At 29.2% G+C, this 25,832-nt stretch overlaps 8 protein-coding genes across 8 annotated transcripts, besides 7 other annotated features; 5 read left to right on the top strand and 3 right to left on the bottom strand.

The window, feature by feature from the left end:
* Positions 1-9,738: part of a mobile genetic element that runs on past the window's edge.
* On the top strand, positions 5,015-5,800 carry TVAGG3_0325250 (organellar and viral DNA polymerase type B; the record flags this gene model as incomplete). Its single annotated transcript, XM_001319212.1, has 1 exon — positions 5,015-5,800. The coding sequence occupies one exon, from the start codon at positions 5,015-5,017 to the stop codon at positions 5,798-5,800; it is 786 nt and encodes a 261-aa protein (XP_001319247.1).
* TVAGG3_0325260 (organellar and viral DNA polymerase type B) lies at positions 6,346-6,756 on the top strand (the record flags this gene model as incomplete). The annotated part of the gene is made up of 1 exon (XM_001298366.1): positions 6,346-6,756. The coding sequence occupies one exon, from the start codon at positions 6,346-6,348 to the stop codon at positions 6,754-6,756; it is 411 nt and encodes a 136-aa protein (XP_001298367.1).
* TVAGG3_0325270 (KilA, N-terminal/APSES-type HTH, DNA-binding family) lies at positions 6,832-7,161 on the top strand (the record flags this gene model as incomplete). The annotated part of the gene is made up of 1 exon (XM_051230252.1): positions 6,832-7,161. One exon carries the CDS (start codon positions 6,832-6,834, stop codon positions 7,159-7,161), a length of 330 nt encoding a protein of 109 aa, XP_051099982.1.
* TVAGG3_0325280 (uncharacterized protein) lies at positions 7,558-8,220 on the bottom strand (the record flags this gene model as incomplete). Its single annotated transcript, XM_051230253.1, has 1 exon — positions 7,558-8,220. One exon carries the CDS (start codon positions 8,218-8,220, stop codon positions 7,558-7,560), a length of 663 nt encoding a protein of 220 aa, XP_051099983.1.
* Positions 8,669-8,980, bottom strand: TVAGG3_0325290 (uncharacterized protein; the record flags this gene model as incomplete). The annotated part of the gene is made up of 1 exon (XM_001298365.1): positions 8,669-8,980. One exon carries the CDS (start codon positions 8,978-8,980, stop codon positions 8,669-8,671), a length of 312 nt encoding a protein of 103 aa, XP_001298366.1.
* Positions 9,739-13,368: 3,630 nt separating the features above from the next.
* Positions 13,369-14,256, bottom strand: TVAGG3_0325310 (uncharacterized protein; the record flags this gene model as incomplete). The annotated part of the gene is made up of 1 exon (XM_051230254.1): positions 13,369-14,256. The coding sequence occupies one exon, from the start codon at positions 14,254-14,256 to the stop codon at positions 13,369-13,371; it is 888 nt and encodes a 295-aa protein (XP_051099984.1).
* Positions 13,369-14,256: a mobile genetic element.
* Positions 14,257-15,009: 753 nt separating this feature from the next.
* Positions 15,010-15,575: a mobile genetic element.
* Positions 15,576-16,247: 672 nt separating this feature from the next.
* Positions 16,248-21,579: a mobile genetic element.
* Positions 16,473-16,685: a mobile genetic element.
* Positions 16,634-21,580: a mobile genetic element.
* Positions 21,581-21,758: 178 nt separating this feature from the next.
* Positions 21,759-22,277: a mobile genetic element.
* Positions 22,278-23,006: 729 nt separating this feature from the next.
* TVAGG3_0325370 (uncharacterized protein) lies at positions 23,007-23,557 on the top strand (the record flags this gene model as incomplete). The annotated part of the gene is made up of 1 exon (XM_051230255.1): positions 23,007-23,557. A coding segment is annotated over one exon (551 nt), but the record flags the coding sequence as incomplete, so codon positions are not given.
* Positions 23,558-24,479: 922 nt separating this feature from the next.
* TVAGG3_0325380 (uncharacterized protein) lies at positions 24,480-25,786 on the top strand (the record flags this gene model as incomplete). Its single annotated transcript, XM_051230256.1, has 1 exon — positions 24,480-25,786. A coding segment is annotated over one exon (1,307 nt), but the record flags the coding sequence as incomplete, so codon positions are not given.
* Positions 25,787-25,832: the final 46 nt, after the last annotated feature.

The raw sequence follows: 25,832 nt of genomic DNA on the forward strand, positions 1-25,832 counted from the left end.
CACACAATATCAGCAATTAGGTGAACATGGAAAAATAATAGTTGATTTAAATAAAGGAAGTGTTAAATTTGATTAACTTTTTATAATTAATTTTATTTTTTATTTATAATTAAACATGACAGAAATAGCAAATCTTCTACAGGTTCCATTAAAACAAGGGACAAACAAAAAGGGTGCATATAATAGAACTATGAAAGTTCCTGATGGAATGAAAGAATTAGTTCATATTGTTGCTGGTCTTCAAAAAGATGTTAAACAAATGAGAAACGTTTTAACATTACAGAAGCTCAAGCATATGCCAAACGTCATGGGTCCAAATTGGGAAGCACACGAAGCAGACATTACAGGTCCAAATGGAAAACCTGATGGTATAAATGAAGTTTTCGTTACTGATGGTCAGGTAATATTAAAGTCATAAATGGTTATAAATTAACTATGTCTGATTATCCTAAACGTAAAGTATATAATGAACGTTATCCTATGCAATTTGATGAAAATGGAAAAAGCTGTTAACACAATACATTGGAGAAGGTGAACATGGTCCAATTAATTCATACCGTCATAATCCATATTCTTATTTCAATGAAGAATTAAATGCTATTGAAGAGGGACCGGATGGATTACCACGATATTCTAACCAGTTTGATGGTCAATATGCAAATATTAGACCTGAAATTTCAGCTAAGAAATTCTTTAAAGTTGCTTTATTCGATCCAGTTTTCGCAAATGTTAAAGATGAACTTAAACAGCAATTTCAACCAATTATAGTAGCAAGAATTGCATCAGGTGCTTTATCTCAAGCATTCAAAGATTTAATTAAGAAACCATTATATCAGCAACGAGGTTTAACTTATGATTTAGTTAAGGAATCAGATAAAAGAAAATTTGAGAAATCGGATGATTATAAGAATGCAATTAATGAATATATTAAGTCTATTAATTTCGATGAAAATGCTAAAAATCAACTTCATGAACAAATACAGGGAATAATAGATTCAAAAGTTCCAGCAAAATAAAAGTTTAAATATATTTTTTTTATTCGAATATAAATGAGAAGACGTTTCACTAGTCAAAAGAACACTAACGCAAAAGCAGAGATTACGGTTGGTTATAACGTAAATGATGATAAATCACGAATTATTCAAAATGTTAAAGTTAATGTTAGCCCTGAATTAACAAGGTCAGCAACTCAACCAAATTTATTAACTCGTGACTTACCGAAGAATGAGGAGAATGAAGAAAACCATGAGAATGGAGACCCAATCATTTTATCTGAACCCGGTAAAGAACCCGTTGAAATTCCCACTTATCCAACATACCCCCACCTCTTTCATCAAACATCGAGAACCCATATAAAATAGACATTAATTCTGAATTAATGAAAATTTACCGTGATATAATAACTGATAATTATGATTCAATAATAAATTTAATTGATCAATCCGGTTTAATTATTTTACCTTATGAATCATTAATTCACATTATCGCCATTCTTTGTGATGTTCAAGATTCAGACGTTAAGATTCAATTTTTCATAGATGATGAGGTTTCATGCTGCGGAACAGTTGCAAAAATAAATCCTATAAAGGATATTAGCACAATTAAGATATCAAAGAACGGAACAACAACTGAACTTCATTTAACATATAATGATATTTATAATAAAATAGTTGATGAATATAAAATATCACTTGAAAAATTCTTTGTTAAGGACTATTTAATATTCAAGCATTAACATTATCGAATAATAATCCTTTGAATCATAATCAATAATAATTGACCTTTCACCAGTTTCTATCGTTTGTTTTATTTCTTTTTGTTCCCCACTATCCGGATCGGTCATTGTAATTGTTTTTGTTATAGTATCAGCTTTATCTTTAACTTCAATCTTTTTTCCATCGGGATATTTAAACCAAAATTCCAAAAATTCGATATTGTCAATCTGTTCATATTTTAATCTATCAATTACATTTTTAATACCATCTGAAAATCTTATGAAATGGTCATTATATGGGTTTGATTGAACTAAATTTGAATGAAGTGAAATATAACCTGTTGATGAATATGACATTGACTCATATTTTCTGAAAACACTAAAATTTATAACATGAATGAATTTCTTATTCGTTGAATTTATGAATTCTTGAGGTAATCTTATTCTAGTTTTATTTATCACTGGAAAATAACGCTTTACCATATTTTTAATCGTAATAAAAATGTCAATTATCAATATTATTTCGAATAATAACTGTGAATTAAATTTAACAGTTAGCGGAATTTATAATGTTACTCTCGTTTCTGTGAGTGGTAAATTTAATCCCATTCTTTTAGACCCTTCAGATTATATATCATTTATTAAAGATGACCTTGAAAAAACGTATGATATGTATATAAATAATGTGATAGCGAAATGGGATATTAACATGATTTTAAGTTATTTAAATGAATCATTTATCGTATGGTATGAAGAAAATTTTAAATCAAAACCTGATAAACTTTTTGAACTTGATGAAATAAATAACCTTATTAAATTTCCGCTGAAAATTAAATTTTGTACTCCTCATCTTCGTTCATTGTTGGGGATATTAAATTTTGAAAAAGATGTTGGGGATGTTTTGTATTCTGACACCGGTTCCAATTTCATTTTAATCAAATGTGATAAAGTTAATACCCCAATGAGATTTTCACATCAAACATTAGACCCTAACTCTTACCCATCAATACAAAACATTTTATCCATCAACTTAAACACATTTTCTTTATCATATCCGTTTCAATTATCTGGGAATTCATTTATTCTTCATTCAAAAGATTTATCAAATATTAAATTTAGAATAACTGACCTATTTGATTGTGATTTAGAATTCATGAATGAAATATTATGGCAATTTCAAATAGAGAAAATAGCTGATGAGATAACGGATTAAATATTTATTTTTAAATCATAATAAATGATTAAACAACAGCAACCACAACAACTTAAGGCGCAAAGCACCCAGGTCCTTCAGACCATTACATACGCCATATATGCATATAATTCAAAGACGGCAGAACAAACGCAAAGGTTGAAATATGGAGATTTGGAGATAGTATTGAAAAATGAACATTTCGAATTCGTTTGCAAAGGTGGTGCAGTGATATCAAATATAAAAGAAATTTTATTTATGAATTCTAAAATTAAAGGTATAACGGATGATATAACATCAATTCCACCAGAAGAACAGAGATATTACGCATTAAATGCATTTCCTAAAGTTTTGAAGATTGGAAGATTTAATTTAAATGAGGAATTCATAGAAGGTTTCCTAAACGACATAATGAAGAAAGCAGATAAGGAATATGTGGATAGTGAGTTAAATAAGAAGGCAAATTTGGTTTATGTTGATGAAAAAGATAATGAAATTAAAGAAAAGGTTGAATGGTATCATGAATGGACATTTGAGACTTTTAAAGTTAAAGCCGATACAGAATGGGTTTCAGGATGTTTAGACCTTAAAGCAGATAAGAACCATACACATAACTTCTTCTCAACTGTTGCTATAGAAAGTATTGAAGGAACGGTTGACGGAACTGATGGGGATGCATTATATTATAATCCTCCTAACTTTCCACAAGGTTTAACATCGAATGAAAACATAACAACGATGAAAAAAATTAAATGTAAAAATGTTTATGTCATGGATGATGAAAATAAAGTTAAATTCACTGCTCAAGATTTATATGATAAGAAAGCAGACAAAACAGAGCTCCAAACATTAAAGACTGAAATTCTTCAAACATTATATCCTGTTGGTTCTATTTATACGTCAATGAACTCAACAAATCCAGAAACAGTTTTAGGTTTTGGTATGTGGAAGCAGATTGTAGATAAATTCTTATACTGTGCTAGATATTCAAAGCAAACAGGAGGTTCGAAGAAAATTAAAGAAGCAAACCTTCCACCGCACACTCATACAGGAACTACAAACACAACAGGTAATCATTCACATTCAATAACAAAAAGAGGTTATATAAATCTTGCAGCGGGTTCGGATAGATGGGGAATGAATAGATCTGATATCACAACTGACCCAGTAGATTCAAGCACAGGTATTTTCTGTGGAACCGCAGGAAATCATTCACACACTTTCACAACAAATCCAACAGGCTCGGGTAAAGATTACATGCCACCATTTGTGACTGTATTCGCATGGTACCGCGTTCATTGAATGTGCTTGAGACTTGACCCAAAGGGTTTAGGCTTACCGAATGAACTAAATATATTTTATGTCTGTAATTAATTAGGTAATGAAGTAATGGATGAACTGCAGAAATAATGTTTACGTTAATGTTTACGTTAATGGTTTCAGGTTATTCAATAATTAATTATTTTTGAAGAACTGAAGGTGCTACCATGTTACCATGTGCTACCAGGTCATTTAACTTCTCTGAAAAAATGAGACAACATGACATTTAGACAACAACACAGGAGGAAGGCACTTATGGTTTCATCGTAATGAGTGTAAATCAGACAAAAATATATTTTAGGTGAAGTGGTGAGATCTCACCTCTTTTCTCACCTCTTTTCTACCCTCTTGAATTTTCATGACTTCTTCATCGTAATGAACGTAAATGATTTGTCAAGACTTATGAAGGAGGCGTTGAAGATGTTATACCATCTAAGAACTTGAGAGAGTCGAAGCCAACACATCTGGGACCATTAATGCGGGAGTACTGGAAAGATAAAAATATGCCAGAAAGAATAAGAAAATTCTTCTAAACTTTTTCATTAGATGTAAATCAGACATGAACGAGAACAGTCATGATATCATTAATGGTACCATTTATTTTTGTCATAAATTTACACCAAAAATATATTTTAGGTGAAGTGGTGAGATCTCACCTGTTTTCTCACCCTCACCGCTTAGCGGCTCAGATTGCTTTTGCTTTCTCGTGAATTTTCATGAATTTCCTTAAGATAGAAAAAATAAAGTTAGTTTTATATATTTTTATTTTTTTATTTTGTATAAAAGATATGATTTCAACAATCGGCACAACAACAATTCAAGCCACGAACGGCGGGACTCTGTCCACAACTACAGCACCAAACTCGCTAGTCATGAATCCTACGTCAATGTTAGTAGAGATGAAAAGCTTCATTCCTTCTTCATATACTTTTGAAACAGAAATACAAAGAATAAAGCAAGAACTTTTAACAAGTAATTTAGACTGTAGTGCGAAAGATGAAACAAATGGAGAGGAGCTATATGAAATGCAAGATATCATAGACCATTTGCCTAAATTACCGGAAGTTCAGCAACAAAAACTAACTATTCCTGAATTCGATGAAATTGAAGTTAAAGTTACTGATTCAGTAGAAATAAAGAAGTTCATACGTAAAGTAAATTATGAATTCCTTGGTTTTCATTGCAACCATAAAGTTATGAACAAAGATTGCGACATGGTTTATAAAAACATTTCTGACATATATAAATCTGAGGAGTTTAAGACTTACGATAACTTTGTTTCATTAGCTGCTGAATGTGTGTGGCAGATAAGAGATAAAGACAGAAGAGGCAAAGTATGGAACAAACAGATAAAACCAACAACTTTTGAGTTAAAGAAAACCATTGACGCCTTAGTTGTTCTAGCAGGTCAAATTTCAATGTATAACGCAAAAATGAATCCACAATGTTCAAAATGTAAAGCAGCAATGAGGAAATATAACTACTCCGTCAAAGAGATAGAACGTATGAGAAACGACTATGCTGACTTAAAGAAAGAAGTAGAGAAACCAGTAGAAGTAAAATGGACATGTTAGCATTTCTGAACAAAAACTATCCAACAGCTGACGATTTCCTTCTATCTGACGTCAAGAAGAAGTATAAAGAAACTTTCGGCATTGTTAAAACTTTTGACATACTGACAGAAGAAATAGAAGCTACGAAATTGTTTAGAATTTCAAATATACATCGTACAATTCATGTAAAACGCTTATAAAATAACTGGGGTGAAAAATTAGGTGAGAAAACAGGTGAGATCTCACCACTTCACCTAAAATATATTTTTGCTGAATTCAGCAACAAAATTCATGAATTTCATTAGTTAGAAAAATAACGCTAATTTTTTCTAAGAAAATTTTTTATTTTGTATGTAAAGACAGTAATGACAAACATTGAGTTTGAAACAGTTAGAAAGATTGACAATGACACCAAAGTGGTTAGAATAGGTGATTTAAACGTAAGATACTCAAAGAAATACAACAAATATTCTTTGTCAGACATTATATCTCCATCTGAAAAGAAAACAAGCGACTGGGTTAGAAATGCTTCAACTCAGAAAATTTTGACAAGAAATCCTGAGCTTATGATATCAGTAGCATTTCATGGAACAAGAGCACATCTCATTGACAAAAGTCTTATACCAATAGTTTTGTTATGGTTAGACCCAGTTGTTGGATATAACTTCATAACATATGGTTCATTCGACTCAGAACGTTGCAGTGAAGGCTTACTTTACATCGTTCAGAAACCGAAGGACTTCAATACAAAGAGATATAAGATAGGAAGAACATATAATATAACTCAAAGATATGACAGTACAGTCAATAGAGTCAAGGTTGTGTTCGTTAATGATATGAGAGCTGCTGAAGCAGAACTACTTGAAAAGTTTGAGAAAAGGTATGGTGCTCCCATGAAAGGTAAAGAAACGTTTGAAGTAGATGAGATAGATAAAGCTATAAAATTATTTGACGAAGTTGCTGAAAAATACATGTAAAGCGTTTATTTTTGGTCTTTTGTGAAAGTCAGAAAAAATAAAGTTAGTTTTAAAATTATTTTTATTTTGTATGAAATGACAGATATGTCAACAACAGAGAACACAACAACTGCTATCGTTCATGAAGCCATAAATGAAGAATACGAGTACATACAGTATAACAAACAGTTACGTCTCATTCGTTCGGTCAAAGATGACGTGTACCAAATGCAAAGTATAATGAATGCTCTTCGTTCTACAAAGCAAGCATATCATTGGTTTGAAAACCAACAGACAAAAGAAATTTTAGAAGAATTTCCTCATATGATTGCTTCCCTCGGAAAACCGAGAGAAGAGATTCCGTTTGTAAATCTTGAGGGTAGAAATGAGGTGAGAAAACTGGTGAGATCTCACCACTTCACCTAAAATATATTTTTGTCTGATTTACACTCATTACGATGAAATCATGACAAAACATTTACGATGAAGTCATGACAAAACATTTACGATAAAATATATTTCCAGGACTGTTGTCAAAATGTCATGTTGTCTCATTTTTTCAGAGAAGTTAAATAACCGAGTGACACATGGTAACATGGTGACACCTTCAGTTCTTCAAAAATAATTCATAACTGCCTTCCTCCTGTGTTGTTGTCTAAATGTCATGTTGTCTCATTTTTTCAGAGAAGTTAAATGACCTGGTAGCACATGGTAACATGGTAGCACCTTCAGTTCTTCAAAAATAATTAATTATTGAATAACCTGAAACCATTAACGATAAAATATATTTTTGGTCGTTAATGACAAAAATAAATGGTTCATTTACTCACAATATTTTTGTACAAAACGACCCCAAACTTTTAACTTCTTTTCTGCAGTTTCTAATGCTATCTTAGCGAGTTCATATTCTCTAAATTCTCTCTTTAAATCTTCTTGTTCCCATTGGTCTAGTTCGTATGGAGAATCTCTATAACCATAATATATCTCACGTTCATGTTCTAATTGTTTTTTGCACATTTTTCTAACTTCTTCTTCAAACAAATGTTTTGCATTCTCTACTGTATCTTCGAGTTCTTCTTCATCTAATTTCTCATGAACTTTCTTGTCTATGGAGTCCATAATTTTTCCAACTGCTATGCAATATTTTGGAGAAGCCCACATTGCTATATAGTTTATAAGTCTTGGGTCTACATACGTTCCTCTAACCTGTTTGATTTCATCAGGAATTCCTGCATGAATTTTGTATAAAAAGCAACCGTCTGAATTCCGGCGGTTGCTATATTCTTCACAAAATGCCTTATAATACTCTTCCCAGGACTTATTTTCCAACAACTTTCTAAAGTCTTTCCTAAACTGCTGACACATATTTGTTGCATTAATGTAACCATCCTTGTCTCTACGTAAGACTTCAATACCGTTATAAGTGCCTTTTGTGAATGTTTCACCATTATATTTGTTAGTGAATGTTTTTGCTTCGACTGACATTTCTGTTCTTACATACAAAATAAAAATAATAAAATAAAAATAAAGTTAGTTTTAAAATCATTTTTGGGCTGCATCAAATTTCGTACTTGTTGTCTAAATGTCATGTTGTCTCATTTTTTCAGAGAAGTTAAATGACCTGGTAGCACATGGTAACATGGTAGCACCTTCAGTTCTTCAAAAATAATTAATTATTGAATAACCTAAAAACCATTAACGTAAACATTTTTTTCATAAATGTTGTCACAAACTTTAGAACGGCATAATTTAAATTTTTATTTTTATCATAAATGGATACCCCACAAGCTCAAAATTTACCACGAATCATAACAAGAGAGGAAATGATAAAAATGATGCAAGAACATGTTAAAAATAACAAACCACTAAAATTGAGAAAATGCGGTTATGCAGTAATGATGGAAAGAGAGATGTTGTCAAAGAGGAATAAAAATTAAATTTGGATAGAGTTTAAAAATTCATCTTTATTAAATTCAGCTCTTCCAATCAATTTATTTATTCTATTAAATTCTTTTATTTTTGCTTCACCCAGTTTAAGGATTGAACGGTAAGTTTCTAATTTTTCGATTATTTCCTTATCGTTTTCAGTTCCATTAGTTTTATTGTTTTCAACCCCACCGCATTGCGGCTTCTTTTTGTAATAGCATATTTTTGATTTAATTCTGTTTAGTTTCTTTTTATATTCATCGTCTGGACTCTGAATCTTAATTAAATCAGGACTCTTGGCTGCTTCGTTGTCACTCATTTCTTACGAAATAAAAAAAATTAAATATTATTTAAATATAATGGGGTAATAAAATAAATTGGAATTTCTATTAATTTATTGTCAACTTCAACTAATGCATTGCCGTTAATATATCTAACAAATTCAGCTATTGTGTCAAATCTTCGTCTTCTTTTTGTCATTGATTTATCAGTTTTTCCATAATCGAGATGAATCAAAACTTTATCCCCTTGTTTAAAATTCATGAGCCCTGAATTAATTTGTTCACGTTTAACATCATTCAACCTTTCCATTTGCTTTCTAATATATTCCCATTCTTTTGAAATATCATTTTTTATTTCCACTGGTTTCATGTTTATAGTTCTATGCCATGTATTATTATAATAATATACTAACTGTTGTATGATGGAGTCATGATTTCCATCCCAGTATATCTGACCGTTAACCCCTAACGCATCTCTAAGAGTTCTCATTACCGCATCAACTATTTTATTATGAAACGTATATGGAGAGGATGAAAAGAAAAAATTAATTTGTGGGAAATAATGAGTCATAGTTGCCTGAAATCCTTTATCACCATCACCCCTGATATTATCTACTCTTTCATGATCTAGTAAGTATTGAATAGCTCTTCTTGTTTCCTGTTCTGTTTTCCCTTTCACTGGAATGCAATATAAATATCTAGTGTTAATGTTAATGGCAAATAAATAAGTAATGTTTCCTTTTGAATATTCTAAATGATCGATTTCGTATGAATATGGATATGGTGCAAATGAAGGGCGACTAAATTTTTCCTTTAATGGTTGAATTTTTGGGTCAATTGGTTTATTTAATATCTTGAAACCCTTTTTAAAATCTTTTTGTTTCTTTAATGTTTGAAATGGATATAATAAAGTGAATGATGAAGGATTAACTGAAGGAGGAGGCGGTACTGTCGTTGGAGGTTTTGGTATTGCAAGTGGTTTAATTTTATCTGCTTTGATTTTGGATGATGAAGTTTTAGTTGTTGATTTTCCTTTCATTAATTCTGGATGTATTCTATTCATTTGTTTTAAATATGCTGTATATAAAGGTTTGATATACTTTCCCGCTTCGAGTTTATGTTGAAGGATGAATTCCAAAAGTTGATCTTCATTTAAAAGTCGGGCTGAATATGGTTTAACTAATGAATCATAAATTAAAGCTTGTGCTTCATTTATGGCCTGAAGGACCTGGGCGTTTTTCACCCTTTGTTTTTGTTCCTTTGGCTTTTGCGGCTCAGGATTATATAATTTATATAATTCATCAATATCTTCTTCTGTTAATACTTTATTTTTGAAATCTTTCAACTGTTTAAGTTGTGATTTAGTTTTTCCCTTTGTATATTCATTATTTTTAATTTTGTCTTTAATTTTAGAAATTATTCTATCATGATATTTCAAAATTTCATTTTTATAATATGGATAATAATATTCCATATCATCACCCGTTATATTGTTATCATATTTTTGGAGATATGCTTTTAAATCATAATAATCAAGAAAATTTTGATTAAATACTAAATCAGCAATTAAAATTTTTAAATCTACGTTATCCATTTATATAAAAATAAAATCAATGTTTTAAGGGTGCCCACCTCTTTGAATCATAGTATCAAAACCATTATTTACATATTGAATCCCATCATTAACGGTTCCTTCTTCTAAAACGGTATCAAATGGTGGCGGTTGTTGTTGCTGTTGATGCTGTGATGGGATTTAAAAAATTCGTTGTAGTTGATTATTTGGAATCTGAAAGTTAAAACCATTTGGTTCCTTTTGTCTCTTCTGTGGCATTTCATTAAAAATAAAAGTTTCAAAATTGTATTAAATAAATGGCATACAACATCCATTTTCACAACATACAGCCTTAGTGTGTGCTCCTGTTAATGCAGTCTTACCGATTGTTAAGCGAGTCATTGACCCGTTTTTAAGTTGTAAATTAATATTTTGACCATCAAATATCACTTTATCATTTATTATATCCAAATATTTTTTAGGTGTTAATTGCTTATTTTGTCTTAAACTAACACCTTTCATTTTTTGTGCAATCTTTTTAAAATCACTTCCATCAATTGAACCGTTGAATGATGTATAACATTTAGGACATAAAGCAACCATGTTATCACCTTGTTTCTCAATTGCTAAACCCAATAGCTTCTTCTCATGTGCTTTTTCTTCAGCTTTATTCTTTAATTTAGGTTTAAATTTCTCATCAAAACAAAAGAAATCAAAAGGTGCGAATTTGAAAATGTTTTTATCATAAAATTGTTTATCGGTAACAATTGCTTGAAATGCTTGAGTGTTAGGAAGATTTGGATCGCCAGCAATAGCCCAATAAGATGAATCAGTATCACCTTCAATGAAATGAAAACGATTAACATCCATGCATTTATACATAAAATCATAAATGAAAACCAAATACCAGTATTTTGCGTTATCTAAAGTAAAAAATGCCTCTTGTAAACATGTATCACATCTATAAAATCTATCTTTAAGCATCACTTGATATGTATCTTCACCTATTTCTCTTATGTTTTTAAACTTATTTGACATACATGCAACGCGTGCCTTCTGTGCATTCATTATTTTAGTCTTTGCGTAATTTTGTGTATTCATTGCATCGTAACCATATGATCATTAAGTGAAATTTTGCAAAATAAACTTTTTCCTTTATTTCCTTCTAATTCAGCCTTTTGTCTTTCGTTCATAAATTCGTTCGCAAATTCATTAAAACAAGTGTTTTTTCGTAATGTTAAAATTGATTGAATGTCATCAATGATAAAATGAAATCTGTCTATTAGATACAAAGATAATAAGAAGAAAATGGTTGATATTGGTTGTATGTTGATGCTAACTGAGTTAATTTCCTCTGTTTCTGGTCAACTGGTAGTTGTTTGATTTCATGTAATTATACATAAAACTGCCAATTGTTTTTTTCATCTGTGATAATATCTAAGTTTCTTATTATCGGTAAAAAGTTTATGTAATCATAATGTATTTTTCATCAATGTGACCCTTTACTTCAGCCACGAATAAAGTATTTTTCTTCTTAATTATTCCCAGTGCTTTTGCTTTCTTTGTTGCTGTATCACAAATGATAACACCATTCAATCTTCCCGGCATCATACATTTTATGGTCAGTATATTGAATGAAAATCATGAGGATTAGATGAAAATGATGAAGGATATAATGAATTAAAGTCAACACCAACGAAATGAGTCATGATGTTGGTGGTGTCCTCATTTGATACAGTTTTAGTTTCTGGATTATATGAAAGTTTATTAATGTGTGTGATTCCTTTAAGATTAACACGATGTTGAACATTTGATAAACCACCAGTAATTCCATTACGGAGAATGTGATAAGCTTCAACTGAATCTAAAGTCATTGGTAAATTATTTTTTAATGCATAATTTCTTAAATTGATTCTTAAACGTTGAACATCTTCATCTTTATTTGATTTCACGACATTGCAATAACAACACATTAACTGACAATTTTCTTTGGTATGTGGTTTTTCATTATCTATTCTATCCAATGTTGGTTTATTTGCATATGTAAACGCTTTCACACATTTTGCATTTAGATGAAAGGATTAAATCGTGATAGTATTGAAAATCATCCATTGAAACATTATTTTTAGTATCCCTTTCTGCTTTTCATCTTGTTTCTATATATGATCAATTTTATATTTCCAATACTTTTTCGTTAATTCAAAAACTTGATTCTATCTCTTCCTCGGGATATTTTTCATTAGGATTAAAGTCTTTATATGCTAAAGCGTAACGAAATCATTGAAGCATTTCGATGATAAAGAAAGATTATGAAGCATGTCAATTTTATAAACAAAATTTCTTCAATAATTTTATCAATTGGGTCAATCATAATTTCAACATCTTTATTACAATAATGAATAAAATATTCTAATCTATTCTTAAAGTTTTTAGCATCATTGAGATATATTTGATAATCACTATCTGATATAGTTTCTTGAGTTAATGCTGAATAAAAATGAATCTTTCGTGAATGGTTCCACTTTATATAATTCTTCTTCGTAATTCTCCCATGTGATGAATTGATAAGGGAAAAAGGATTTAACACGTGATTTATTGTTTCCGAAATCTTGAGTGAATTGGTCTAAATGTCCCACCCGCTATATAATTTCTGATGTCAATAAATCTCAATTCATATGGAACGTTTGTTTTCTTTACAATGATTTGCTTAAATTGTGAAGATGAACCCAGCATTGATTTTATTTTCCATTTTGCAGTGTTTAAATCAACGAAGAATTAAATTTAAATCAAACTTTCCCGAATTAAAACCTATGATATTCACTTTATTGAATTCCTCATCTAGAAGTTCTTTAAATGCTTCCTTCTGTTTTTCATTTAATGTATGAGACAAAGTCCCGCCGTTTGTCCGTTTTGTGGCTTCATTAATTCATTGTATTGACTCATATTTGATTCAACAACTAATGAACAGGTTGAAAATAAAAACTCAATCCAATCAGAAATAAAAGAATCACTCGAAGTTAAGCAAAAATTCCTCGTATATGTTTTATCATTTAATTTAACCGTTGATGATACCATGAATGGTTTTAAGTAAGCGTTCAAAGTTGCACACTCAGAAAGTTGTAATTCTTCTTTAGTCTCTAATGTTTCGAAGTCAAAAGTAATATAATATCTTGTCGGTTTATAATATTTCTGCAAATTGTGAGCTAATAACCACTGATATATCTTCTGTTTCGTAATATGTGGTGCATATGGTTGCTGTGTCTTTTGCAATTGAACGTCTTGAATTAATCTTCCATTATTTTCTTTACATTTCTCACAATGCTTTAAAAATCTTCTTTGGTTTTTCCTTTCTGGATCATCACGGATAGAATAAACTTCTTCTTTACAATATGGACAAACTCTATAGCCGGTGAGTGCTTCAACGTCTGTTATTCTGTCAGCGTGAAGTTTTCCACATGGACTCTGTGTTAATAAAATATTTACTGTTTCAAATTCTGGATCTATCATTATTGATTCCACTAATGGAAAGTCTACCTTGTTAATGTCTACGTCTTCTGGTTGAGGATCACAATAATAGAAATCAATATTAACATTTAACATTCTCGCTAATCTCTCACTTTCTGATGAAATGTCAAACCCTTCATATGCATCTATTGCTTCATTTAAATAGCTTCTACGAGTTTTAGGATTAACACCATCAGGAATGTTATAGAAGCGTTTAAATAACCTTCTACCTTCTGCTCTAATTTGATTATCATTCATTTTAGCTGTTCCGTTTTTGTTCATTTATGTAAGAATAAAAAATTAAAAAATAAATAAAAATAAAGTTTATTTTTTAAAGCCCATAAAATGAATTAAGAACACATAAATTTTTATCATCTGCGACGTGACGAATACATTTTAATTTACTCAAGAATGCGTACCCGGATACATTAAATCTAATTCCTGTCTTATTTAATTTCACAACTTTGAAAAGGAATGTATGAATAGCTATAAAATGATGAGAAGATGTTTTATGGGTTGCTTCCATTTTTTCTGAAATAAATGAATAAATATAATGCTTATACGTTTTCATATCTTTTATGTTCTTAATAACGAATGGTATAGACCTTTCAACTTCGTCTTCCTTCGGTGCTGTTCTTTCATATGAAACATTATTGGTATCTTCAATAATGAAACCACAATCACACAAAATTTTATAGGTTCCAATGGTTTCTTTTGATATTTTATCTAATAAGTCAAAAACTTTATCAACACCTGTGCATTTATTTAAATAATAATTTGTGTAAATATCATGATCTTCTTTCTTAATCGTATTAGTTGCATATGTCACGTTTTTTAGTGCTTTTTTGAATTTCTCAGAATCGAGAGGGGGTGAAAGTAAGATACAAGGGTATTTTTCATTATCAATAAATTGTAACTTATGTTTACGTATAAATTTAGTACCTTCTTCTGAAAGTGTTTCGTCTATTTCGCCATCTAATAAATTTTGTGTTGATTCTGAGACATAATTTTTATATCTTTCCTCATGAGATTTCTGAACTTCTGATTCTGAAGCTGGGATATTCATTAAACCATCTACTTCATTTTCATTATATTTTTCAACTTCTCTTAATTCCTTAATTTTTTCATCTATTTCATCTCTTATTTTTTCCAGTCTTTCAATTTCATCGTATTCATCATCTTTAATCCGTTCTTCATAATATTCAGGGAAAACATCAGGTTCTTTAGGTTTTTCTTCTTCAGATGTGGGATATAAGAAATTTATAACATCATCTTTATTCATTTTTCCATCATAATCAAACTCATTTAAAAACTCCGCGAATTTTTGACAATTTCTTAAATAATATTTATCAACCTCATAACCCGCCTCCTCTAATATATCCTTTATTTCCTCATTTGTGAATCCTAATGTTTTCACGTCGTTAGTCTTGACGCTCATTTCATACAAAATAAAAATAAATTTTCATAAATGTAAGACATTGAATTTTTAAAGTTTATTTTTTTATTTTTTATTTCATTATGGTAGTGAATCTTTTATTCATGAAAATAATTATTTTCAATTTCTTCTTCTCGTTTATGAGGTCTTTGATTATGACTCCATTGATTCCATTCAGGATTTAAACAATGTTTAATTAATCGCGGAATATCTGACATCATCTATATATAGCTTCTTTTATAAAAGATAAAAAAATAAATTATTTTAAAATTAATGTTAATTTTTTAATGTGTTTAGTATATAAATATATTTTAATGCATCGTCTATATATAGATGTAACAAAAAAAGTCACACAACCCTTCCTATCCTACTACTTACAATATCGAGCGATTTTGTATCATTTTTTTAACATATTAATTAAAAAATATATGATTCTTACGGTTTTATTCTTACGTTTTTGAATAAATCAAGATTTAAAAAATTTTCAAAATTGTAAGACATTTACACTCAGCCCATACATAATGAAATAAAAAATAAAAATATATTTATTTATAAACCATTAAAAAAATTAAAGTTATTTTTAAAATAATTTTTTTTTTATTCTTACATAAATGACCCAACAAGTAAAACCAGATAAAATAGATTATCGAATTTTAGAGGATGGTGTTCCTGTTTATATTCAAAGATTTAAAGGGAAGCAATATTATAGAATTGTTAATCCTGAATACATAAAACATTTATTTAAAAAGGAAGACTGTGAATTATTAAACGTTAATGAATATGAAACCAATAAATCAAAATTGAAATATAAATAGGCAAAATCGCAACCGAATTTTTAAATCTCGATCGCAAAGAAAAATTTCGATTTTTTATAAAATCGCGAACTTCTGAAAAATTGCGAACAGAAAAAAATCGCGATTGTTTTTGAAATCGCGTTTTATTAGAAGTACGCGATTTTATAAAAAATCGAAATTAGATTAAAATATAGCGTCTAAAACCAAATTGCGAACAAGTTATGTATTGATTAAGAAAAATATATTTAAGATGAAGAATTGCTTGCTATGATGTACTGATTCATGATCAGTACATCATAGCAAGCAATTCTTTACATGAAGTTCGAAAACTTGGGTGCAATCAGATCTGATTGCACCCAAGTTTTCGAACTTTGTATAGGGAATTAAAGGGTGAGAGATATATAGTCTATCTATATATCTCTCACCCTTTAATTCCACCTCTGTAAGCGATAAAATTTTATCAAATATTTTATACTACGAGAAATTATGGCTTTGTTTCATAGACGTATTGAATTTACCGATTGTGTTAAAATGAGATCGCTTAATCTTTAAATTTATTAAGTTAATCAAATTTTTGATTAAACGCAACGATGTTTTGTGAAATCAAAACGATAAATATTCAATGCAAACGCACCTGAGCTATGTTCCTTTATTGCAGCCATTAAACATTTGTCTGGCTCACAATTTGAGAGCACTTCACCTAAATAATGCTATAATGAAAATTGAATTAATAAAAATCGTTTCTTCAAATAAACTTCACAAATATATTATCATTATGTGAATTTTTACTTATAAAATTAAATACATATTTAGTTTCTAGTATTTTTTTTTCTATTGTCATTCAAAATATAGCTACAAAACGAAGAACCATAATTTTGATAAACACTAAATGATAATATGATTTATAATATAAATAAAATATTTTCAAGTCCAATAAATCAAAATTGATATTTTTAAAAAAACTAATTAAGAATTCAGTGATAATTTTATCAAATATTACAAGACAATATGATTTATAAGCAGAATAAAATATTTATTATTAAATTTGAAAAAACACTTTTTTATAAAAAAAAATTCGGGCTATTTATCTTATATATATATTATACAATGATTTGACATATATAGTATAATAGAAATATCATAAAAACTAACATCCATTCGAATAAAATATATTTTGTCCATTTACGAGTCATCAGCAATATAAGTTATACTATAATTTTCCACTTTACATCCAGAACTAGTGCATATCGATGGCTTCGATGGCGTTTTATCGATTTATCACAGGCGAAATCATTATCAAGAAGTCATCGGCAGCCATTTCATTCTAGAATATCGAACTATTTGCTTACAATTTAATTTAAAATCATCTGATAATTTTATATTTTATAGGTGTTATATTCACAATGATATATATTTTATAATATTGAACATGAGTTGAACAAATCTCCACCTTACTGAAATAATATATGTTAATTGAATTCTTATAGGTCTATTGAAATCATATATGTCTATTGAAATATTGTATGCCTATTGAAATTTTATATATCTTTAGAAAAATTGTAAAATAATTCAAATTTTCAAGAAAGAGCATTTGACTTCATTTATGAATAAGAAAAAAGGTCATTCGTCCTCAAGCCAAAGAGCTGCTCAATCAGCATCACAGAGGACCCAAGCTCCAAGTACTACGCCTGTACAAAGTCATTCATCACATCAGAATACTGCGCCTGCACAGAGTATTTCACCACATCAAAATACCACGCCCGTACAAATTGATCCACCACATCAAAATACCACGCCCGTACCAAATCCTGAACCACTTCAAGATACAGATGATCCAATAGCATTTTTTGCTCAAAGGGAAATCGATTACATCGCCACTTTTGCTGACGCTCCAATAATTCCAGATCCTCCAAAAAAACAAAAAGAACCACTTAAAATAAGAATAGAAGAAATTTTACACAATGACGATAATAATACATTAATTAAATTAACAAATCTTACGTGCAAATGATTTTCGAGATCTTATAAGACTTTTCATCCCTTCAATTGAATTACATCATTATAAGAATACTAGGGTTTCAATGGAAGCACGTTTATTAATTACATTAACATGGCTTAAACACGCTCCTGGATTCGAAGAATTGGCCGATAAATTCGGTATCAAAAAGACACACACAAGGCAAATTATCATTGATGTGATCGATGCAATTGGTTCTAAAATCGGCCGAGAATATGTGAAATGGCGATCATTTATTAAATGGGATGATCGCGAAAAATCAAAAGAATATCCTTATATGTTGGGAGCACTTGATGCCACAGTTCAAGAGATACCCAGAAGTGCCAATCAAGAAAAATATTATTCAGGCAAACATAAAATATGCTGCATCAAAACTCAGTGCTTTGTAAGCCCAAAAGGATTTCTTTTACATTATTCCAAACCAATCAGAGGAAAGAGACATGATTTTCATTTGTTTAGGAAATCCAACACATTGATAAGCAAATTAAAAGCAGAAGCAGATAAGATGAAAGCAGAAATCGATCAAATACCAGTCCTTTTGGCAGACTCTGGCTATCAAGGAATTCATCAAATTATTCCATGGGCATTAATTCCATACAAGCGCAGAAAAAATAGCGAATTAACTGCTGAGCAGAAGACATTCAATAAAAAATTGTCAAGCAGCAGAATAATTGTGGAAAATTACTTCTCCAGACTCAAACAATATTGGAGAGTAATTGGAGGAAAGTGGCCCTTACATGTTGATAATGATCTCACTTTTTATCACAAAACATTTGGCATGTGCGCTGGCTTGACAAACAAACTCTTGTACAGGAGGCCACTTCGTAAAGGCGCAGAAAAATGGGATTTCCTTGACTTAGACAGCATGGATGAAACAACAGATGCATATAATTACACAGATTCAGCTTCAGAGAGTGATAGCGCCAACTTATATTGAGTAAAAAAATATCTTTTATATTAATATAATTTTTATTCAACATAAAAAAATATTAAATAATAAAAATATTTTTTTAATATTTGCTAATGTCAAAAATGATTGAAAAGTGACGGCGGTTTGCGGTTTGACATGATATGAGTTGATTGGATATTTTATTTTTGTTCACCTGAAAGATATTATTGGATATTATTGAAATAATTGTAATAAAAGCAATATTAGTAATGATTGTCAAAATTTGTTTGAAATGTGACAACGGTTTGCGGTTTGACATCTTATTTGTTAATACATTTCAAACGAATTTTGACAATCATTACTAACATTGATACACTTCCAATAATTACATTGTTGATCCACTTCCATCACTAACATTGTTGATTCATTTCCAGTATTTGAGTTGCTTATCCACTACTATTATTGACGTTGTTAATTTACCTCCATTAATTGCATTGTTGATCCAGCTCCATAATAAACATTGTTGAACCATATCCATAATAAACATTGTTAAGCCATTTCCAGTATTTGAATTATTGACCCACTCCCATTATTAATATTGTTGATCTACCTCCATTAATGTTAAAATTGTTGATACGCATTCCTTAATATATTTATTTTAATTTGTTGTTAACTAAATAAAACCTCCTAAATAATAACTAAAAGAACCTGCATTATCTCTGAATATACTCATTTTTAATTAAATACTTATTATTGTGATTATTTATTTTTATATTATAGTTAAACCTAATTAAATGAACTCACAATACATTAAAACACTTTATAATTACAAATGGATAATAAATTATTGACCAATTCTCATTTCTAAGTAACGAAATCAAAAATGTGAATTATATCAATATGACACTTTTAACCTTTTTTAATCCGAAAAATCCAAAATACAATTTATACACATATTTAAGCAATATAATTATATATGTGATGATAGATCTCCATGATCAGAGTTTCGAGTTTTATTGAGTATTCATTGGACATCAAAGTTGAATCAAAGCAGCAAAAGTGAAATTTTCCGAGGAAATTTTGATGTAGCGAATTTTTTGTGTGAGCATTAATAGATCGAAATCACAAGAGAATATAATACCTCGCTACATATACTATTATATTATCATGTGAAATAAGAATGTTGAATCAATATCAACTGAGATATAATAGTATATAAAAAGTATTTTTATCATAGCTAAAAAAGAGATTTTTCACATGACAAAATTCTCAATGGAGAAAAACCATCTATATCCTACATATAACGTATAACGCATTGTTTTATACTTAAACACTTCTCTATGGATATATCTTGCGTAACATATATCTATCAGACTCGCTCATTTATTAAGCTATTAATAAAAATAGTATTCCATGAAAATCGTTTTCCATTATATTATCCGTGAAATGCGGTGTAAACTTCACAATTCTCCGCTTCGGACGGAAAGAATTGTGTAGCCACACACACTTGTCATGCATAATTGTGTATTAAGCAAAACGAAAGCATTCACGATACAAATCTGTTAATTATGAATACTTTGATTTGACATTGAATATCTCATATCGAGATTTGAGATATCAAAAGCAAATTTTGATTTTTTATTATACAATTTATATTTGTAGTCTAATTATTATAGATATCATCAAATATTGTGAAAGCACAATTTTTGGACCAGAAATTTTATAAAATATTCAAAAGCTCAATTTTTCGAAAGTATTAGATAGCTATTATATTTGACATTGAATGCAAATATACTGTATGTGATTTTTATGAATATTTGTATTAGATTATTTGCGATCTGAAAAAAAAAATTGAATTTACTAATATTTGTTCTATTTATATAATATACTCGGGCATTATATTATGATTAGAATACAATTGCTAAAATCGAGTCTAATATTTTAGAATATTTTTTTAAGATATTTGGGATTGAGTATTCATACTATGTGATTTTCATAACCAATGAATGTGCCCTACAGTATAAGTAAATATAAGAATAATTTTTTTCAATTTGATATCTTTTTTTAAAAAAGTGTGATTTTCACAAAAAAAGTGTTATAGTAGTAGGATTATAGTCCATACAATACTATTGTAATCTCTTTTCTCGAATTTAATTTTTCAATTAGCAATTCGAGAAAAAAAATATTACTTAAAGGACGACTTATCACTCCGAAAAAGACCAAAATTAAGGACGTGATTTTTTTGAAAGTTCGCGATTTTTCAAAAAGTCGCAATTTTTTCCCGAATCGCGATTTTTTAAAAAAATCGAAATTTATCGTTCAAATCGCGATTTATTAATAAATCGCGAAAAAATTCTGTTCGCGATTTTTAAAAAATCGCGATTTAAGCTAAAAATCACAATTTATCATCAAAATCTAGATTTAAAAATTCGGTTGCGATTTTGCCTAATATATTGGAAGTGATGAAAGATGTAAAGATAAAGATAAAGTTTATACAGTTTCATATAATGAATGGAAAACCAATAAGATAAGAAAACATTTAGGAGATTATGGGAAATGTTCTGAATTCTTTAAATCTAGTATATACGAGAGAGTAAAAGAAATTAGAAATAATTATTTTCATGAATGAAAAATAAACTTTAAAAATTCATGTCTTACGAAAAATTAAAACTTAGTTATGTTTATTATTTTATTTTTTTATTTTGTATGAAATGAGTGTCAAAACTAACAACGTTAAAAAATTAGGATTCACAAACGAGGAAATAAAGGATATATTAGAGGAGGTGGGTTATGAAGTTAATAAATATTATTTAAGAAATTGTCAAAAATTTGCTGAGTTATTAAATGATTTAGATTATGATGGAAAAATGAATAAAGATGATGTTATAAATTTCTTATATCCCACATCTGAAGAAGAAAAACCTAAAGAACCTGATGTTTTCCCTGAATATTTTGAAGAAAAAATTAAACAAGATGAATATTATAACGATGAGATTGAAAAACTGAAAAAAATAAGAGATGAAATAGATGAAAAAATTAAGGAATTAAGAGAAGTTGAAAAATATAATGAAAATGAAGTAGAGGGTTTAATGAATATCCCAGCTTCAGAATCAGAAGTTCAGAAATCTCATGAAGAAAGATATAAAAATTATGTCTTAGAATCAACACAAAATTTATTAGATGGTGATATTGACGAAACACTTTCAGAAGAAGGCACAAAATTTATTCATAAACATAAGCTTCAGTTTATTGACGATGGAGATTATCCATGTATATTACTTTCACCCCCTCTCGATTCTGAGAAATTCAAAAAAGCACTAAAAAACGTGACATATGCAACTAATACGATTAAGAAAGAAGATCATGATATTTACACAAATTATTATTTAAATAAATGCACAGGTGTTGATAAAGTTTTTGACTTATTAGATAAAATATCAAAAGAAACCATTGGAACCTATAAAATTTTGTGTGATTGTGGTTTCATTATTGAAGATACCAATAATGTTTCATATGAAAGAACAGCACCGAAGGAAGACGAAGTTGAAAGGTCTATACCATTCGTTATTAAGAACATAAAAGATATGAAAACGTATAAGCATTATATTTATTCATTTATTTCAGAAAAAATGGAAGCAACCCATAAAACATCTTCTCATCATTTTATAGCTATTCATACATTCCTTTTCAAAGTTGTGAAATTAAATAAGACAGGAATTAGATTTAATGTATCCGGGTACGCATTCTTGAGTAAATTAAAATGTATTCGTCACGTCGCAGATGATAAAAATTTATGTGTTCTTAATTCATTTTATGGGCTTTAAAAAATAAACTTTATTTTTATTTATTTTTTAATTTTTTATTCTTACATAAATGAACAAAAACGGAACAGCTAAAATGAATGATAATCAAATTAGAGCAGAAGGTAGAAGGTTATTTAAACGCTTCTATAACATTCCTGATGGTGTTAATCCTAAAACTCGTAGAAGCTATTTAAATGAAGCAATAGATGCATATGAAGGGTTTGACATTTCATCAGAAAGTGAGAGATTAGCGAGAATGTTAAATGTTAATATTGATTTCTATTATTGTGATCCTCAACCAGAAGACGTAGACATTAACAAGGTAGACTTTCCATTAGTGGAATCAATAATGATAGATCCAGAATTTGAAACAGTAAATATTTTATTAACACAGAGTCCATGTGGAAAACTTCACGCTGACAGAATAACAGACGTTGAAGCACTCACCGGCTATAGAGTTTGTCCATATTGTAAAGAAGAAGTTTATTCTATCCGTGATGATCCAGAAAGGAAAAACCAAAGAAGATTTTTAAAGCATTGTGAGAAATGTAAAGAAAATAATGGAAGATTAATTCAAGACGTTCAATTGCAAAAGACACAGCAACCATATGCACCACATATTACGAAACAGAAGATATATCAGTGGTTATTAGCTCACAATTTGCAGAAATATTATAAACCGACAAGATATTATATTACTTTTGACTTCGAAACATTAGAGACTAAAGAAGAATTACAACTTTCTGAGTGTGCAACTTTGAACGCTTACTTAAAACCATTCATGGTATCATCAACGGTTAAATTAAATGATAAAACATATACGAGGAATTTTTGCTTAACTTCGAGTGATTCTTTTATTTCTGATTGGATTGAGTTTTTATTTTCAACCTGTTCATTAGTTGTTGAATCAAATATGAGTCAATACAATGAATTAATGAAGTCGCAAACATTAAATGAAAAACAGAAGGAAGCATTTAAAGAACTTCTAGATGAGGAATTCAATAAAGTGAATATCATAGGTTTTAATTCGGGAAAGTTTGATTTAAATTTAATTCTTCGTGATTTAAACACTGCAAAATGGAAAATAAAATCAATGCTGGGTTCATCTTCACAATTTAAGCAAATCATTGTAAAGAAAACAAACGTTCCATATGAATTGAGATTTATTGACATCAGAAATTATATAGCGGGTGGGACATTAGACCAATTCACTCAAGATTTCGGAAACAATAAATCACGTGTTAAATCCTTTTTCCCTTATCAATTCATCACATGGGAGAATTACGAAGAAGAATTATATAAAGTGGAACCATTCACGAAAGATTCATTTTATTCAGCATTAACTCAAGAAACTATATCAGATAGTGATTATCAAATATATCTCAATGATGCTAAAAACTTTAAGAATAGATTAGAATATTTTATTCATTATTGTAATAAAGATGTTGAAATTATGATTGACCCAATTGATAAAATTATTGAAGAAACATTTGTTTATAAAATTGACATGCTTCATAATCTTTCTTTATCATCGAATGCTTCAATGATTCGTTACGCTTTAGCATATAAAGACTTTAATCCTAATGAAAAATATCCCGAGGAAGAGATAGAATCAAGTTTTGAATTAACGAAAAAGTATTGGAAATATAAAATTGAATCATATAAGAAACAAGATGAAAAAGCAGAAAGGGATACTAAAAATAATGTTTCAATGGATGATTTTCAATACTATCACGATTTAATCCTTTCATCTAAATGCAAAATGTGTGGTAAAGCGTTTACATATGCAAATAAACCAACATTGGATAGAATAGATAATGAAAAACCACATACCAAAGAAAATTGTCAGTTAATGTGTTGTTATTGCAATGTCGTGAAATCAAATAAAGATGAAGATGTTCAACGTTTAAGAATCAATTTAAGAAATTATGCATTAAAAAATAATTTACCAATGACTTTAGATTCAGTTGAAGCTTATCACATTCTCCGTAATGGAATTACTGGTGGTTTATCAAATGTTCAACATCGTGTTAATCTTAAAGGAATCACACACATTAATAAACTTTCATATAATCCAGAAACTAAAACTGTATCAAATGAGGACACCACCAACATCATGACTCATTTCGTTGGTGTTGATTTTAATTCATTATATCCTTCATCATTTTCATCTAATCCTCATGATTTCATTCAATATACTGACCATAAAATGTATATGCCGGGAAGATTGAATGGTGTTATCATTTGTGATACAGCAACAAAGAAAGCAAAAGCACTGGGAATAATTAAGAAGAAAAATACTTTATTCGTGGCTGAAGTAAAGGGTCACATTGATGAAAAATACATTAATGATTACATAAACTTTTTACCGATAATAAGAAACTTAGATATTATCACAGATGAAAAAACAATTGGCAGTTTTATGTATAATTACATGAAATCAAACAATCTACCAGTTGACCAGAAACAGAGGAAATTAACTCAGTTAGCATCAACATACAACCAATATCAACCATTTTCTTCTTATTATCTTTGGTATCTAATAGACAGATTTCATTTTATCATCGATGATATTCAATCAATTTTAACATTTACGAAAAACACTTGTTTTAATGAATTTGCGAACGAATTTATGAACGAAAGACAAAAGGCTGAATTAGAAGGAAATAAAGGAAAAAGTTTATTTTGCAAGATTTCACTTAATGGATCATATGGTTACGATGCAATGAATACGCAAAATTACGCAAAGACTAAAATAATGAATGCACAGAAGGCACGCGTTGCATGTATGTCAAATAAGTTTAAAAACATAAGAGAAATAGGTGAAGATACATATCAAGTGATGCTTAAAGATAGATTTTATAGATGTGATACATGTTTACAAGAGGCATTTTTT

This window comes from Trichomonas vaginalis, chromosome V (genome assembly GCF_026262505.1).
Source record: "Trichomonas vaginalis G3 chromosome V, whole genome shotgun sequence".
Taxonomy (NCBI): domain Eukaryota; phylum Parabasalia; order Trichomonadida; family Trichomonadidae; genus Trichomonas; species Trichomonas vaginalis.